The sequence below is a fragment of the Triplophysa rosa genome, linkage group LG15 (genome assembly GCF_024868665.1).
Source record: "Triplophysa rosa linkage group LG15, Trosa_1v2, whole genome shotgun sequence".
Lineage (NCBI taxonomy): Eukaryota > Metazoa > Chordata > Actinopteri > Cypriniformes > Nemacheilidae > Triplophysa > Triplophysa rosa.
In genome coordinates this window covers 13,775,969-13,794,894 of record NC_079904.1, presented here as the reverse complement: position 1 = coordinate 13,794,894, position 18,926 = coordinate 13,775,969, and the positions used below count along the sequence as shown (strand labels likewise).

The window sequence follows — 18,926 nt, the reverse complement described above, 5'->3', positions numbered from 1 at the left end:
GGTGACGAATAAAGGGATAATTCGCCCAAAAATGAACATTTTGTCATCATTTACTCACTCTCATGTCATTTCAAACCTGTATGACTTTCTTCTGAAGAACACTAAAGAAGATGTGTTGGTGAACGTTTGTAACCGAACAAGATTGACCCCCATTGACTTACATTGTATGGACACAAAACCATTTCTTAAATTATCTTCTATTGTGTTTCAAAATAGCAAGTCATACATGAGGATAAATTACACGAGGGTAGAAACGTGATGAATTTGAAAAGTTCTCTTGTAAGAATTGTGTCTGTATTTGACATACAGTTGTGTTTTGCAGCTGAGCATGCATGTGTGTCCAACCCCTGTGCAAACGGAGGCACGTGTCATGAAGTCTCCTCAGGTTTTGAGTGTCAGTGTCCACCGGGTTGGGAGGGACCCACCTGCGCTAAAGGTTTGAAAACATTTATATTTCCCGCCATTGCTTATAACCAGTCCACATGGCCTGAAAACCAAAGTTACTAGACCACACACACCCCCCTCGCCCCCTTCCACCAACATGTGTCCAGATGCAGTGGCCGGCGGGCCCCTCGACCGGTTCTCATGCTGAGATGTGTCCGGTATAAGAAAAGCCAATCCTGGATTTTGGCAACGCAGCGGGGTCCCTTTGGATGGCACAGAGCTGATCTCTTAGAGGGGCTCGGATTATACCCTGGTGATACCGATCATGGAGACGGGGATTTGCATAATCTGGCTTCACTTTAAACCAGCATTTGGCTTCACAAATCGAGAACACAGTGTGTTTTGGACTACTCTTCTCTGTACACAAACAGTCCCGCTTTGGCACAACAGAGCTCAATATTAGTCTGTTGCAAATGTGCCTGTATTTCTCACCTCCAGTGTTTTTCATTTGGATATTTCTCACACTATTCTTTAATCCCTCCACATTGCATCTCCCTCGTCCTCCACCACACATATGGGGCTGTGTTTCCATCGTCATAGCAACAACAGGGTCCCCTGCTGGAATTTGGATAGCCGCACACCCCTTTCCCAACCCATTTTCCCTAAAAAGGTCCTCCCCCGCCTCTTTCTTCATCACTTCCATGTCTGACCCTTAACACACCCCACTCATCTGTAACAACACAATATGTGTAACACTATAGGATGGAGGAATATCACTTGTTTCTGTTTCACTGTTTCTCCCAAATTTTGAATGCTCCTCAGTTTTTGTGCCTGTATGAAAGCTGTAGAGATCTAGAATTTAATAGCAGCTAATCTGTCTTTACTCCAGTAACACGATTAGAGTTTGATATAATCCAGGTTGCCAAAGACTGCTCTCTCTATTAAACACCCTGACACACTCTCTCTCTTGTTTTTCCGCTCCAGTAATATAATCGGCTTTACCATTGTTTTGGCTGTTTTTAATACTGGGTTTAAGGATAAGTTAGGCATTGCCCTCCAAAACAACTGAACTGACATAGTTGAAGACAAATTATGGAAAGTCTCATATTTCATAATAAAAGTAATAAAAATAATCTTGAATTGAGTGACTGAGAAAAAGGTAAACCTTAATTCAAGTTTTTTTTTCTTACCCCATTGGCAGATTTTTTTGCTTGTTTTAAGCACAAATTCACTGAAATTTTATATTTTTTTGACTAAAAACAAGACTTATTTTCTTTGGTCATTTTGCTCATCAAGAAAATGCATCTTGATTCAAGAATTTGTAGACATTTTTACTAGAAAACAAGAAAAAAAGACGAAGAAAGAAAGTCATTTTTTGCAGTGTAGATTCTTTATTTTTCTCTTTTCTTGACTCTTTATCTTATAAATGAGCCTTTTTATCATTTTAACCAGGTGTTGAAGGTCTGATTCGCTATCTTATATTTGTGGTGGGTGGTGAACAGCTCCCACACCAAGGCTGGGTGTAAAATTGTCCAGTTTGAATGTTATGTAGATGTAACTGAAATCCATTCTTGTAGACCTCATGAAAGCAGTTTCGTTTTGCAAATAGTCGAGTGCTTTTTCACATAATTTTATATGTAACAGTATTAGGTAATATAGTGTTAAAGTGCGTAACATGATTTTTTGTGTTCTGTTGATTTTATCGTAGACATGGATGAATGCGCCTCCAGCCCGTGTGCACAAGGTGGAACCTGTATCGATTTATCCAATGGCTTCGAGTGCGTCTGTCCTCCTCAGTGGGTCGGGAAAACTTGTCAAATCGGTAAGATTTAGATCCTCGCTCGCTCTTTATTAATGTTCCTTCCATCTACTCATATTCATTTTTGCATTGCCGTTTATTGAAAAATGGTCAAGTGTGCATCCAAATGGTTGATATGTTGTGTGTTTGTTATAAATACGCCATGTGTCTTGAAACAAGTCAACACTGCATGTTTAGGCTGTATACTATACAGTATATGCATATGAAACATGTCGGGATTACCTTAGACCTGGCTATGCAACTAGATCAGCTAGCCCATTGCAGGCGCCAAAGTATCGGTGTGTTGTTTTTCCATCGCCCTTCTGCTCGCAATAGTGCTCGGCTCTCGTCAGGGGAAGTGATAAATGTGAAAGGAAGTGGATTGTGACCTGTAAACAAGCGTGGGGTGGCAAGAGGAGTCGGGCTGCTCGTCTTACGCTTCGAACCTTAGCCTCCAGCTTGGGTTTCATCCACAAGAGCCAGGCCTGAGCTATGGGGTGTAATGTTTCCCAGAGGACAGGTGTGCTGGAGAGCGGAGCGGAGCGTACCTCACTAGGGGTCTCTGATGAATTTTTAAATGCCTAATAAGCACCAGTTTTTGTTATGGCGAGTTGTAAGGGCCGTTGCCTCCTGAAGGGGATTGGCACCTGCTGTGGTCAGCTAATGGGGGTGGGATTCAGCGGGGACTTATAAATATCAAATTTGTGATTTTGGAACCAATACCAATGAAATATTGGTATGAGAATACCAATACAGTGTTGTGAGGTCATCAATATTTATCCCCCATCAGCTAATAAAGGTGAGATGAGCAGAAGCAGGTCCGGGGTTAAGCTGTAATTGATCAGCACACGGAAGTGAAGCAAACTGGCATCTGCGTGACTGTTAGAATTTCAAGCCAACGCTCTTTTCAATGGGCTTAATGGTGGTGGGGTTACAAAACAAGATCTCCAATTCCTCTGCCCCTCTCTTCCTGTCTTTCTTTGGTCTCCCATCCCTTCGAAAATCAACCGAATCTACCAAAAACTCTCTCTCCCTGACTTTCACAGATGCAAATGAGTGTGTGGGGAAGCCTTGTGTTAATGCTCACTCTTGCAAAAACATGATTGGTGGATATCACTGTGACTGCTTTCAAGGATGGGCTGGACAGAACTGTGACATCAGTCAGTATCTTCTCATGCTACTCTCCGCTTCCCTACTCCATCTTTCAGCACAACCAGTTTTCCTCCTCGGTCACTTGATACACTGTAGGCTTCTGTACTCTGTCTTAGGCTACTGTTGCATGCTGGGTCTCTGTCCTTGTTGTGTTGATTAAACTAACCTTTCCACCTTCAGCACACTTACCGAGCTCATCTAATTCCAGTTGATTGCATCTTCAGCTGTTCTTGACTGCTGTTCTTCCACTTAGCCATTGATTAATTGTCTGCTTTACTTCGCCAGTGACTGCAGATTTAAATGGCTGCCATGGACAGTGCCAGAACGGAGCCACATGCAAGGTACAAGATCTCAAGATCTGAAACAGCTGTTATTTTTCTTTAGCATTGATTATTGATTGTGTTATTAAAGGGACAGTTTACCCAAAAGTAAAAATTCTGTCATCATTTACTCAGCCTCGAGTTGTTCCAAATCTGTATACATTTCTTTGTTCTGATGAACACGGAGAAAGATATTTGGAAGAATGCTTGTAACCAAACAGTTCTTGGCCACCATTGACTACCATAGTAGGAAAATTACAATGGTAGTCAAAAGTGCCTCAGAACTGTTACAAACATTATTCTCCTGCTATGGTTGTCAATGGTGGCCAAGAACTGTTTGGTTACAAGCATGTTTTCAAATATCATTCTCTGTTTTCATCAGAACAAAGACAGGTTTGGAACAACTCGAGGGTGAGTAAATAGACAGAATTTTCGAGTGAACGGTTCCTTTAAATGCGTGTCGTTTTGCAGGAGCTGGTAAACAGAGGTTACCACTGTCAGTGTCCTCCTGGTTTTGTGGGCTTGCACTGTGAGGTCTCGAGGAACGAATGTGCCAGCGGGCCATGCCAGAACAGCGGCCGTTGCCATGTGCTTTTGGACAGCTTTGTGTGCGAATGCCCAGCAAACTACGAAGGGATGCTCTGTGAGGTAAGAATCTTTACTTTTTACATTTTTTCCTCAGAATAAGGGCATGGTTTGGGGCTGGATTTGTTAAGGCTGACTTAGGCTTTTATTTATAGTATATATAAATATATCTAGAAGTGTGTGTGCCTTTTAGGTATCGTGTATCTCTTCATGAACACAAACCAGAGCTGCGCTCCTTTTAAATCATATTATAATAGAATTCCTCATAAAGGAACTAAATGCGTTTAATATTTCGAACAATTTATTTTTGTTTTGTATTCACAGTATTTAAATTCGCAATCTTCGGAGTCAGAAATGTTATGTATTAAACCGAGAGGGCGATACAGAAAGAGGTTCCTTTCCAAGTTTCTTCTTGGACCTGCTGAAGTACCTTCTGGAGTACTTCGGGTTGGAATTAATAGTGTAGGAAGTGGACAGTGGGTATGAGCACCGTAGCTCAGATTTCGAGTGCACACGCCCTGTTCGAAAGGCCATTTATAGTCCAAATTTTTCCTAGAATTCAGCCGTTGGTTTACTACTGTGTCACTCCTTCATTCATGTTCTCCTTGCACCTCATTGCTCATTGTCATGACTAAATTAGTCTTTAACCAAACACCCCACCCTCCCTCGCCGTTGCGTGCATGTGTCTTTAAAGCCCTGGTGTAAGGCAGATCAAGCCTGTTATTCGGCCACAGGTGCGCCACGGTAACTAGAGCAGGGCTTGGGTGGAGGGCAGGGGTATTTTTTCTTGTGGTCATTATTGCTGTTATCACTGGTCTGCAGCCAGTGTTAGTCCAGCGGCAGGCTAAAGATGGACCTCCATAGATGTTCTGGACACTGGTCTTGAGCCAGTCTCGGTTTACCATGCGGACTAAAAATAAGCTGTAGTGAATGAGGCAACACTTCTCTTGGCGTCCTGGCTGGCTGCCCACAATTCAGTCTGGGAAAAGAAGGCCTTGATTTTTTTGGACATTATATTCATGCCTGGCATGCCAATAACATCTACAGTCTTGGAGAATGTAGAGTATATAAGGGAAGGTTTTGATCTGTTATGCCTGTTTTCAGTGTAGTATTAAGTTGATATTGACAAAGAATCTTACATGCTGTAGTCTAGGATCAGATTCATCTAGATGCTTTAGAATGCAAACAGTCAATCCAACATCTCACTGCAGCCCAATGGTCATTTTTAGTTTTAAGGCCAAGAATCGCTTTTTTAAAAACAAGGTGTAGTTTTTTAATACCACTATTTGGAAAAACCTCCTACAAGGTTTTTTTTTTCAGATTTAGTAAATCCATTAAATGATGATCAAAGTCTGGTCTACACGTCTCTTGCATCACTTCCAGCTATATGCTCTTTAGCTTCCAGTATACGTATAGTGTCTATATGTATTTTAAATAATTGAGCAGACATGACCAGCTTAAAGCTAGAGACGGCTTACGGTCGGAACCCACACCTTACATGGCAGCTGGGATGATGTGTACTTTAGAGACGTTGTTTAAATTCCCCAGAGGTTTGTTTCGCTAAAAGAGGCATTTGTGAGGAAAAATGGGAATTTGGGACAGTGAGGAGGTCATGGAAAGCTGCAGATGCTCACTTTAATTTTTCAGCGGTTTGGAAACGGGGCGGATTTACAAAACATTCTTAAAAAGAAAATTCTTCTTAACTGCCAAATTAGAATTTAAGAAAAAAGTTAGGAGTGTTTTGTATTCCCGAAAAAGCTTCTTAAGGCTTTTTAAAAAAAAATTCTCAAGAATGATGTACAAACCATGTGTTATTTTATTTTTTATTATATTTTATTCTTATAAAATAAAAAAAAATATGTTCTTTAAAAAAGTATTTGAGATGCTCTTAAGAAGGAACATTCTCACGAGCTTCCTATAATTTATTTTAAGAACAATCTTATATTTTGTTTTAAGAAAATATAAGAATTATTTTGTGAATCCGGCCCCAGGTGTTTTTATGTAAGAACACACCGAAGCAACAGCAAAACAGATGATGTCTTTGTGATATAAATCTTAATGGTCAATAAAATTAAACAAATTGTAAGAATAAAATTATTTTGGTCATACGAGTTTAGCTGACAGTTTTATTTGAATAAAACAATCACAATTTATGCAATTTTGGAAAGTTAGTATTATGACTTTTTATGAGTTTTTCCCCTAAAAAGTAACAAAAATTCCTGTTTTATGTTATAACCACCACATTTTGTATCGTGGTATTACAAATTGTGAGTAATTGCATTATGTGTGGAAAGTATTACAAAATTTGAATTCTAAATGTCGTTTCATTATGGATCATCAGGTTTCGCACGAACTTGTTGCTTTAGCTCAAGCACATGCTGTTATTAAAGCCAAAGTCAGTAGAAATTTCTGAAATAAACGTTTCTTTAAAGTTAAACAGTTTTACTAGAATTTTTGTGCTGATAATCTTTGAATAAATAAATTTGAAACATCTAATATGTAAGCATTATTACTAAACAATTAAACAATGTATGTCAGCTAAAGTTAGAAACCAATAATGCTTATTCATTTTTTCTGAGTGTGAATTTCAATTTTAAAACATTTAGAAGAACAAGGCCAAGGCAGAGGAAGAACTAGATGTGCAAAAGTGTTCCTCGTCCCAGTTGACTATGTTCAGTCAGCGAGGAAGGATGAGCTAAATTTAGCTGTGCAGTTTGTTTTGATTGGTCTCTTGTGTGAGTATAATGGTGCTTCTGCTTTAGCTGTAGGCTTATGGGAGCCTTCCACAGCTTACCTGACTGTTTATCTCTACAGTTTAAGAGGATTGGACTTAAAAACCAAAGACCTAACTCATTCACTCACCCAATCTCCCTCTCTTGTTTTTTACTATTTTAAGTTGGAGACTCACCCAAGCCCCTGTGAGCCGAACCCGTGTCAGAATAAAGCATTATGCTACGGCTTGCCCGGCGATTTCTACTGCGCCTGTCCTGAAGATTACGAGGGCAAGACCTGTGAAAACCACAAGGACCACTGCAAGACCGCCCCTTGCCAAGGTACAGCCTTTACTCAACAAAGACTGGCTTACTTTTAGATACCCTATATTTTAGCAAGATATTCGTTTAAAAAGGTTGCTTATGAATCTCAGTTTGTCATTGGGTGACTGATTGATTTCCCGCTTGTATTCTCAGTGATTGACAGCTGTACGATTGCCGTGGCGAGTAACAGCTCTGATGGGGGTGTGCGACAGATCAGTTCTAATGTTTGTGGTCCTCATGGCCGATGTATCAGCCTGCCCGGCGGCAACTTCACCTGCACGTGCGAGTCTGGCTTCACCGGAACCTACTGCCACGAGAGTGAGTCATCCTTTCTGTTGATACATTTCTTTGTATTGTTTCATGTTATATGTTTCAGACCGTATGACGGTTCACTAGTTGTCCAACAATAGTTTATTTCTAAAAAAAAATCAGTTTCGCTTTTTTTGGAAAATTTGCACAATTTATGCGTAACGAGGATATTTTATTTATGCTAACAACTGATTAATTAACTGATTAAAATTGGTGTATTGTTTTTTTACTTTTATGATTATACGTGCATAAATTTCATATTTTCTCATTTGATTTTTTTGTTCTACCGACAAAAAGTAATTACAATGGTGATCAGTTGCCGCCCTTACAAAAAATTTAACATGGTTTAACTATAGTAACCATAGTTGTTCGGTTTTATTTGTAGTAAAACCATAGTAACCACAAATTTACCAGTCTCACCATAGTAACCATGATATTTGTATTTGTCTTGATGTTGAATAAAAAAGCTTATTCACATGTTATATGTCACGTACACAGATATCAATGACTGTGCGAACAGCCCATGTCAGAACGGAGGTACCTGCATCGACGGGATCAGTTCTTTCCAGTGCTTCTGTCCAGACGGCTGGGAAGGAGAACTCTGCGACCTCAGTGAGTGTCTCATCTTCATCCTCCTCATCTCCTCCTCTTGACCTTCTCTATACCGTCTCTCTTACCTTTCTTTCTTACGCTCAGATGTGAACGAGTGCGGTCGGAGCCCATGTAAGAACGGCGGCCACTGTGTGGACCTGGTCAATGACTTTTACTGTGAATGTGCCAACGGATGGAAGGGCAAGACCTGCCATTCGCGTGAGTTTATACCCTTCTTTTGATTTCTAGTACAGACTTGCCGCGTATGTGAACTGACTGCTAATGTTTTGATGTTTGCGTGCAGGTGAAAGTCAATGTGATGCCAGCACGTGCAGTAACGGAGGGACCTGTTATGACCACGGAGACAGTTTCCGCTGCTCCTGCCCACCCGGATGGGGTGGGAGCACGTGCAACACGGGTGAGCAGACTTTTGCTACTTTAAACTGGATTACGGGTTTTCCCGCTGTCTCGCCGACCGTCTCACTTTCTGCAACTTTTTCTCATCTCTCTCCTTCAGCAAAGAACAGCACATGTGCATCCAGCCCTTGCCTGAACGGAGGAACGTGTGTGGGTGGCGGCGACACGTTCACCTGCATCTGTAAAGACGGCTGGGAAGGACCCACCTGCGCTCAGAGTGAGTCATTTTGCCCATTCACACTTCCCGTCTGCACACAGACGGGAAGTCTGTGTGCACACGCTGGAATGCAGACATCATCCATAAAAGTGTTCGTTTACTTAAAATGAAAACGCAGAGGTTTAATGCTGACTGACATGGTTCTCTTTTCTTTTTTTAATCTTTTTATTCCTCGCAGACACCAATGACTGCAACCCTCACCCCTGGTAAGAATAATTCTTTGACTCCGCAGTGTTCCCTTCTCTTATTTACTCAATACCGCCCAGGGCTGCTGGTAAATCTGTTGTCTCCTCTGTACCGACCCTCCCCTTCGCTGTCCAACATAGACAGCTAGGAATGACCCTTCTAATGTGGCTTTCTGCCTGTTGTTCCACGCCGGCATCACCCCCATTCTCTCTGAGCGGATACACTAGGGGGTAGGCGGGTGCGGTTCAAGGGGGACGCTGGTTGTAAAGACAGGAGAAGATGTCCCTATATCACCCCTAAATCCGACAGCTCAGGAGACCCCGGGCTGGTTTTAATGGGGAGCACAATAGAGCTGATGGCCCTAGAAGAGAACCCCCAGTGGTGCGGGGAGGAGGGGATGGGCAGGCTCTTTTTCTCCCAGCCTCCTTGGTCCCCTTGCCTTTCTTTATCGCTGACCTGAGAGCAAGGGATTTGGGAGGTGGGGCGGGAGCAGGGGGTGGGCGTCCCAGCAAGGAGGCAGAGGCGGTATTTGCATCTGAAAGGTTTGGGTATTGATAAACGGAATGAGGCTTTTTAACCCCCTTGCATCCTTTTTCGTCTCTATCTTGCGGTCTTTCCTCTCCGTGCCCTTCCCCCTTTTCCTCTTTTGAGCACGTTTATTGGACTCTGTGTCTCGCGTCGCTACTAACCCAATTGTTCTTTTATCTCCCCGCAGCTACAACGGGGGAATTTGCGTGGACGGGGTGAACTGGTTCCGCTGCGAGTGCGCCCCTGGATTCGCCGGACCCGATTGTCGAATCAGTGAGTATCTCGGGGGGATGGATGTGTGGAAAAAGGTGGCGGTGGATTACTGAGCATCCCGCGGCCTTTGACCTCCTCAGGGGTCAAAGGTTAGCCCTCACCCACCGACAGAAAGAGGAGATAAATTATTCAACCAGTGGAAAAATTCCTCTTGTCTCTTCTTTCCATTGATGGCTCTGACATAGAAAATAGTCTTTTAGGATTCCATGCATTTCCCCGGCCTCATTTTCCAAGGTACAGCCATGGGAACACGAATCAATCTTTGAGAAAAGGCTAAAATGTTTATCGATTGTAACTTTAGCGACAGTTTGACAGTTTTCCGCAGGCGACAGCTGCATTGATGCAAATGTTCTCTTTTGCTTCACCAGACATCAACGAGTGCCAGTCATCGCCCTGCGCGTACGGCGCCACCTGCGTGGACGAAATCAATGCCTTTCGATGCGACTGTCCGCTCGGCCGTACCGGACCTCGATGCCAAGTCTGTAAGAAGCCAAAGAAGTTAATTCATTAAACATAGTCGAAATATGTTTCTTGTCAATATTGAAGAGGTACTTAAATATGGTTCTCAAGAGCTGAAGAAATGCCAGGCATGCAGCATCTGTGTAGGAGCCCTGACCTTTGTCACTGAAATCTTTCCAGAAGGGATAGATTTCTGCTCTTAAATTAGAGCTGGCGCTGATCTTACGGTGTTTGTGTTTGTGTTGTGCCGCAGTCATCGGCATTGGGAAGACGTGTCACTATGCTGGACTCCAGTTCCCGCACGGCAGCCGTTGGGAAGAAGAATGCAACACATGTCAGTGTGTCAACGGCAAAGTGGACTGCACAAAGGTAAGCGTGTGTGTGTGCTTGTACGCAACCGATTTCTCATCGACTTCAAAAGCTTTTGATTGGAGGGCATATGCTTACATATTCAATAGTAATTTTGAAGAGAAGAAGAAAACTGTGCCAACTTATTAGTTGCTTTCATTACAAAAGTAAATTTCAAAATGAATGATTTATACTGAATAATAAGCATGGTACAATTATACAATCATACCTCAAAAAAAAGGTTAATAATATGCTAAGAGTAAGTTTTTACAGATTCTAGGCAATGCGTGACTACTTTATAAACCCAAATAAATCAAACCTTGTTACATTTGAGCATCTTTAGTCACAACAAAATTCCCATGGTTCAGTTTATGTTGTTCTGTCATTTTGATGAGTTTACTTCAAAAAATTATAATAACAAAGAATGGTTTAATAACTTTGTGTGCATATGTATTATTATTCATGTATATGTGTTTGTGGGACCTTTGCTTCCCTCAGGTGGTGTGTGGGCGCCGGCCGTGCCTCTTGCCAGGGACGCCAGGGCGAGAGCTTCACTCCTGTCCAGGAGGTCGTGAATGCCTGGAGCACAACTTCCTTACTTGTCTCTCTCCCCCCTGCAACCAATGGGGATTCTGTTCCAGCCCTGAAGCCCCCCAAACCATTCAAACCAAATGTGAGCCCAATACAGCGTATCTGGACAAAAGCTGTGCTCGCATCACCCTTGTATTCAACCGGGACAAACTACCCACAGTGAGTATTCTACTTTGCAACTTTGGTCTATTTCCCATGAGAATTTATGATGTATGTGAAAAAGAACATGCCGTATGTATAAGAAACTACATGGTACCAATAAATAAACAATCTTTGATAAGCTGATGTTGTGTTTCATCACATTCCATTCATCATAGTAACGCTCTTCCTGAATATTTCTTTACTCTTGTGCTTTCTAGGGAACAACAGTGGAAAATGTCTGCGCAGAGCTGAGGCACATGCCATCCACACGTAGCCTTGCAAAAGATCACGCCATGTTGGTCCTCTGCGACCTCTCCTACAAAAACCAGGACGCGGTAGAAGTTGCCATCGTAAGTACACGTTCTCCTTCATAAGTACACGACTCCTGCTTTGTACATTTGTCCACACACGGCTCACCTAGAGAGAGATTTCTATCCCTCCCATTTTATATTCATGAATCCTCCATGCATCTGTACCCTGCACACAGCGGTCTGCTTGCCTCCTAAGATGGGTTATCACTGGAAAAGAAAGTCAAAACCACAAGGGTCCTAGATAGTCATTGCACAAATCTGTTAATGGATGCAAATTTGATTTCCTCACGAGTTCCTTGAAATGCCCGGACGCCAAGAGCAATGCCAACCGTCCCCCTCTTCAAACCAGCCCATTATGTTGTAATAAGATTCAGTTGACTGGCCAGCAGCGGGCCGTACTGCATTGCAGCATTCCCTCCACCCACACGCGCTGAGAGAGCTCTGAAACCGGCTCCAGCATGTCTTAGACTTAGACGTAGCTTTAGGATACACTTCTCTTTTTAGAGTAATGAAAAAAGCTTAGACAATGAAATGAACCACACCATTAGAAAAATGAAGAATCAAAGCTCTCATTGTGTATTAAATAACAAACTTAACAATGGAAAAATATTGTGATGCTTTCACTGAAGTTTTGAATTATATCGATACGATATTGTGTGTTAAATACAAATAGTGTTTATCTATCAACTTTACCACTCGGTCAGATTAGTGAAATCTCTGTCTTAACAAGTCACTGACTGAAGGTTTGGGTTTAAACGCCAGTCCTGACTCATTCAAATGGAACCTGTAGGCGGTGGCTTTATACAGCTACAGGTTTTTGTGTGTTAAAAACTTGAGTACTCTTGAAATCATGAAGGTATGAATTGAAGCAATGCATAAACAATCACTTTCTGATGAAAATTGCTTTCACGTTGCTTTTTGTGATGTATAAATGCCATCTTAATACAGATTGAGTACAGTTGTCAATGAAAAAAGGAAATGAATGAAAATGTTTATTTACAAATAATTGCTTTAGTAAAAAATATAGGTAACAGAGGAAAATCTGTATTGTATCGGTAAAAAAAAACATGTTCTTTTGCACAATCGTTCACAGAGAGCACACACCATTAATATTTTCACCTTGGTACTAAAGGGGAGTGGGACTGACTATATATGAAACTTCATGTAGATGATCTCATATTAGGGGTGGAACGGTTCACAAAATCCAAGGTATTACGGTTCTGTGATCACGGTTTCCGGTTTGATTCGGTATACATAAAGTAGTAAAAAATGTTTCTCTTTCAACACTCCAGAAATGCCATACATCTGCACAAAATATTTTTTTTCATGAACCGTTCCATCCCTATCTCATATATATTCTATGTTTGTCTTGCAGTCGTTTCAACAGGATGAGCAGCCAGACCACAGTCAGATCCAGGAGGCAGCCAGAGCTATAGTCGGCACGCTGTCCAGACGGCACAACAGCACCGTCATGCTTGCCGTCATCGAGGTCAAAGTGGAGATGCCGGTCATGTCCCAACCAGTGGGTGAGTAGAGCCTTCATCCCCCGACTGAGTGTCAGTTCCCTGTCACCACCAATTAGTGCAGCTTAGATGTCTTTGTGAGTCACAGGAGGAAGGTTCTGACAGGCTCTGTGGACCCAGCGGTAGTGGGCAGGGGGCCATAAACCTGTGACGAAAAGAGATTTTACAAAAACTGCACTTAATGATGCGTGAAACGATTGCAACTGCTGTATTTAAAAAAGTACTTGTAATTGTAATCATTTAATTTGAACTATAATAATTATTTTCAATATATATACAGTGTATATTTGTTTTAAGTGATGCACCGGTGTTAAATGTCTGGTTATACCTCTGCAACACTGTTATAGGAAAGTACTATTTGAGGAATGCATCTCTTATGGGATAACATTTTTGTTATAATCTAACGCCTTACAGCAAAAATAATGAAAAAAGGCACAAAAAAATCTAATGACAGTCAAAAATAATATTGACTTGTATGGGATGCAGCCCTATTTCTGTTTTTCCTAGTTTTGTTTTTAATTTTGAGTTTTTCTCTGCATGACACAAAAATCCACATCTGACTCTGGTTTCTTTTCACGTAGACTACCTGGTGCCCATCCTTTGCGTGATCCTATGCGTACTCTGGGTGTTCTGCGTCATCGTCTGCGTGTGGTGGACCCGCAAACGGCGAAAAGAGCGCGAGAGGCGCGAGCGCGGCCCCATGGAGGAGAGCGTCAACAACCAGTGGGAACCACTTCGGCCAGTGACGCGGCCGCAGCACAAGGACAACCGGGACACGCAGTACGAGCGCGCCAAGCTCATGGGTTCCCCGGATCGGCCCTGCAACAGCGGGGAGGAAGAGGAGGAGATGGAGGAGGAAGAGCTGGAGCTCGTGGAGGAGTGGTGCAGAACGGAGGGGGGCAAGCGTCCCATCCAAAAGTACTCTAAGGCTGCAGCGCGGACCAACGGCGAGCTGATCTGCACCACGCGGAGCAGCGCGGGTAGCCCATCCCTCAAAGCCGACTACTGGACAGGCTTCATCCCAAAGGACAAAAACTGTAAAAATGTCAATAACGCCACCGGCGCCGGCCAAGAGCACAGAGAGCACTGCGTATGAGCTCTGCCAGTGGACCGAGCAGAATGTAGAGACCAAGGCCATCTCAGAAACTAGACTTTTTCCCATTTGTTATTTTTATTTGAGATTTTGAGGCTGAATGGTAAAGTGGCAAATTTCCTTGGTGTTTTTTTTATGTAAAGAAGTTTTATTTCTTTATATGGAGGCCAAGACGAGCCTTGTTTTGTTTTTGAAAGTCACTGCTGGATTTAAGAGCAGGACTGAGAAACTCTGAGGAATTCCAGAGAGAAACCATATAAAGACTTTTTCGTTGTTTACAAACGGTTGTGGTTTTGTTTTGTTGTGAGTGGCCCATTTTTGGTGCAGATCCTGTATGGGGACACACCCATCGGTGAACAATGGCTTTGGGGGTCTCCGTTCTTGCGTCGCCCCATTCAAATGTCCATCTTCTCCTACGCCTGCCTTACCGAGCTCGTCGTCCATGAGGAGGGCTACAGTGCCTATAAAGTGGCCTTGTTTTTCTTTCATTTCTGTTGTCTGAATGCTCTTTAAAAACAGTATTTTGAGTCGGTCGCAAGTGCCTTCAGACAAGCCCCTCGGTTTCAGGGTCTCACCGGCGCGGTAGACCTCATGAATCACTACAAAAGTGGAGAGGCTGGTCTAGAGAGCAGCTCCCATATCACCATCAAGGTATTTGTTTAAACAAAGACAAAAATTGTGTAAATATGTGTATATAATAAATCGCTGTGTATATTTGAATTTAATAACTTAAGTCACTTTTTTTTATTATTATTATGATTGAAATTATTATGATTATTACTGTTTTTGATTTTTTTTTACACCATTCCTTTTATTTATGCCAGTTGATATGGCAGGTTTTGTAAGATGTATACAGCGTCCCTCAGTCAGAACAGAAATATAATCAAAGATCATCCTATTATGTTCTTGGGTTTGTTTTTACTTTACAAGACACATGTAAGATTATGTGCTGTATTGTGGCGTGTGTGTTCGCCTCCTTAAGAATCCCTGTTCCCTTTTCACACCAGCCCTCTCTTGCCGATCAAAAAAAAAAACGTCACAATTTGTTGGCAAGTGCTGGTGGTTCATGCTGCTTGATGCTTGTAAAGATGCCGAAATGTCAAATGATGTCCATGTTTTCTGTTATTTGGATTGAAACATCATGAAGGGAACAATTTTGTTGCAATGATTTTATGCCTGAGGTACCAACTCAAAGAAAAAATGGATAGCCTCAGAAATGGCTGCCTATGATTTGATTTCTTTCTATCTTAATGTCAAATGTTTCATTTGGACAGCTTTCGTTTTTATATGCAAAAAAAACTGTTCTGAACAATTGGTTAAATAACAAGTACAAGTAGACAAGCAAGCAAAACTCAATGTCCGGAAGGGAGCTGGGGGTGGGGTTTGTTTTGTTTTTTAATAGAAAAAAATTGTAATTTTTTGTACAGAAGAATTGCTCTGAAAAAAGTTCTTTGGTTCATTTAGTGGAATTTATGTTTGTTCTTAGAAATAAATCAAACTATTTATTAAAGCATTTTATAACAATATGCTCCAGAAAACCACTGTGTGCTCGTGTTTAGTACTGAAGCGGATGTTTGTCTGAGCACAGTCTGAGTTTGTGGTAAGTCTTATTTCATCATATCATTTTACCGATAAAAAAAATACCCTTCCCACTGCCAGAGATGAGGACAACTCCAGATCAATACAGGAAATCTTGATTCCAATGATGATGTCACAGACAGAAAGCCAATGGTAACAGGTCTCCTGTTCTCGGCTGACCGCTTGCCGACCAATGGATGATGGTGTTCTCATGGCTTCATCTGGTCTGAATGTTTTATGAGGACACTTATGATACAGTGAGTTTGTTATGGTTTTGTCCGTAAGTAACCGAGTCTAATGGGATGGAGTACAGGAGTCATGTTTCACATCACTGAGGATACGGTTGTGTTGGGTGTAGGTGTTTCTGATGCTGTAATTGAACTCTGGTCATGGAAGTAAAGTGGGGGAATATAGCACTTGTAAGATAAAGAACGAAATTGGAAAACCCAAGAAAGTTTCGTAATGAGAACAGTGAGTGCTCGGCGACAGTGCCACTGGGATATATAACCAGATTGGTAAATGTTTCATGCTGTGAGCTCGATCTGAAAGCACATGAAATAAATGAACATACTGTTTGCACACTCCATTAAAATTATATTAGCAGTGCTTTGATATACCAAAGAACGTGCATGAGCTGTTTGAAGATATTTTGAAGAATGTGAGTAACCAAACAAATGTGGCACCCATTGACTTCTTATTGGTTTTGTGTCCATACAATAGAAGTCAATGGGTGGCAGTGTTGTTTGGTCAACAACATTTTTGCAAAATATCCTGCGTTTTCCACAGAAATAATTATAGATATTCAAACACAAGATTGTAAATAAATGATGACAGAATTTTTTGGGGGGGTGCACTGCCATCCCCTTTTGTTCTCCTGAGGTAATTCCTTGTGTATTAAAAAGGGAGTCTATTTCATATTGGAGAGAATTTCAACACATGTGTGACCTACATGTGCGATGAAGTCTATAAAATATCCTCATGTTTCCCCTGTACAAGACTACTGCATGTGTCTGAAAGCTGATACCACATTCCTGTAGAGTTTCTTAGCAGTCAAGGACGTCTGACCCACACGCATTTATAAACATTTTGTGCCTGTCGTGACCCGAAATTGAAGGACGCCCGTCTCCAAACGTCGGCCTGCTGTAAGGTCTTTGGTCTTCGAGAGAAACTCCACCAATCTTCATTTGCGCATTCAAAGTCGTACAGAAATTGGCCATTTGTCTAATTACAGTGCATTTGCACTTCAAAGTCAAGAGCGTGTATTCGACAGGTTGCTGCAAGATCCTTCGAAATGTCAAAACTGTTCAAGCTGAATCACGTTTCTTTAACCTTTGAAGAGAAGACAAGCATTGCAGAATTGATCTGTAGATGAAATGTTTGCCGTTACAGCATTGAGATATGCACTTATGAAACCGTATATGGGCCAATTTGGAGCTTATGCTTCGAATAACAATTCCTCTTGGCTCTTCATGTCGCCCATTTGGGAGAAAAGTTTGTATTTGCTAACACTTGAGAAATGCCCATGTAGACATTTGACTGCCAACCCTTGGCTCTCAATCCACAGACTTTTGTCTGGGTTTAGAATGGCTCAATTAAGCAGGTGGGTTTTATACAATGTTTCTTTAGTCTTTATGTCCACAGTTTGTCACCACACTGTTTAGATTTTGTGATCTTATCTAAGACTAGGCTGTTTCTTATCCATTGATGGACAGAAACATTTCACCATGTTCACTTGTGGGTCATTATGGTTCGATCTAACATTCTGACTCACTTGTCGTGCTGCTTAAGCTTTGGGCTTTTGAAGAGCGTGGGATTTGGTGAGGTTCTCCAAACCCCAGGAGAGCAGAAAATTACCCTGCTCATCACATGGGTGTATGGCTTCAGATTACCATTGTATATGAAGCCGACACCGTAATGCCAATGCCACATCAACAGTTGCAATGATAGTCAACAACATCTCAAATAAGAAATGTCCAATTTTCATACACACCCAACATTCAAAAGTTGGGTACAGGGTTTATTTAGTAATATCATACCCTTTACGTTCTGTGGTAAGGCTGGCACTAGGTCTGTCGGGGCACAACAAACAACTGTTTTGGCCTGAATCCAGCGATGGCTCGAAACAAAACAGGGGTTAAAATGGGGGTTGGGATGTTCACCAAGCTTTTTATCTCTTGGATTGTAACCTCCCACTTTGGTTCTCAGTTCATCAGGGTAGTGCATATTTGTCCATGTGAACCAGTTGCTGGGCTCACTGCATTCATGTCCATCTCAATGTAGTGCCGAACAGATGTCCTGTTCTTTTCCAGGGCTTTACAAAGGAAGCTTGATGCTACTTTCAATCCAAGTCTTCCTGTGGAGGTTCTAATACAGTATATTGTCAAATTGATCTGTGGTCCATTGTGTATAAAACAGATCACTTTTATTTTGTTATAAATGTAAAGACCATAAACTGAGTATCTAAGGTGACGTAGGTGGTGGATATTGGTGACCCTAGACTGAATTCTCACAGGAGAAAGTGAGTTTATTAACACTATCAATAGTGATTATCCCTGAAATGACCCCATCTCAGACGCCAATCTAGATGTCATTTCTCTGACACTTATTCCAATAATCATAATGATGCCTATTTAACATAAAACCAATAACTGGTATGTTTTTATCATAGAAATAAATAAATACACATCACGTTGATGAATTTCATGCGAATCATTATGTGTCATTCTTTGGTGTGCTTATTCCACATTACCTCCATATCAAGATATGGGACGAAGCAGATGAACTCCACCCAGGGGCCTTTATTCTAGCAATAAGGCATGGATTATGTGGCAAAGTCTCATGGGTATGGCTTTGGCAGCACGATAAAGGTCATGAGCCCCCATGCAAGCGCCACCACCCCAACAAGATCAAGAATTTCTGACATAATATGTCTGAAAGATCTTAGAAAATTAAATTGCTCAAGACGACTGTGCTAAGAATGTTTCAAATTTTCATTTTGCTCAAATCCATCTTATTGTTTTTCGAACACTGAATAAAATTGTGGAGGCTGACTTGAACATTAAAGACACACACAATAGTGGTCCAGTT

General features: G+C 41.7%; 1 protein-coding gene across 2 annotated transcripts in view; it reads left to right on the top strand.

The window, feature by feature from the left end:
* Window positions 1-15,799, top strand: part of jag2b (jagged canonical Notch ligand 2b) — a 47,536-nt gene extending 31,737 nt beyond the window's left edge. The window contains exons 8-26 of one of the 2 annotated variants that reach the window (XM_057352800.1): window positions 323-436; window positions 2,093-2,206; window positions 3,229-3,342; window positions 3,629-3,675; window positions 4,126-4,302; window positions 7,136-7,292; window positions 7,428-7,592; window positions 8,082-8,195; window positions 8,280-8,393; window positions 8,479-8,592; window positions 8,692-8,808; window positions 8,987-9,014; window positions 9,710-9,795; window positions 10,164-10,277; window positions 10,508-10,623; window positions 11,101-11,352; window positions 11,553-11,684; window positions 13,021-13,171; window positions 13,750-15,799. In XM_057352800.1, coding sequence (XP_057208783.1) covers window positions 323-436; window positions 2,093-2,206; window positions 3,229-3,342; window positions 3,629-3,675; window positions 4,126-4,302; window positions 7,136-7,292; window positions 7,428-7,592; window positions 8,082-8,195; window positions 8,280-8,393; window positions 8,479-8,592; window positions 8,692-8,808; window positions 8,987-9,014; window positions 9,710-9,795; window positions 10,164-10,277; window positions 10,508-10,623; window positions 11,101-11,352; window positions 11,553-11,684; window positions 13,021-13,171; window positions 13,750-14,264 — 2,741 coding nt within the window. In that variant the 3' untranslated portion in view covers window positions 14,265-15,799. The remainder of the gene's footprint in view (window positions 1-322; window positions 437-2,092; window positions 2,207-3,228; window positions 3,343-3,628; window positions 3,676-4,125; window positions 4,303-7,135; window positions 7,293-7,427; window positions 7,593-8,081; window positions 8,196-8,279; window positions 8,394-8,478; window positions 8,593-8,691; window positions 8,809-8,986; window positions 9,015-9,709; window positions 9,796-10,163; window positions 10,278-10,507; window positions 10,624-11,100; window positions 11,353-11,552; window positions 11,685-13,020; window positions 13,172-13,749) is intronic. The other variant, XM_057352801.1, reaches the window with a different exon arrangement.
* The last annotated feature ends 3,127 nt before the right edge of the window (window positions 15,800-18,926 follow it).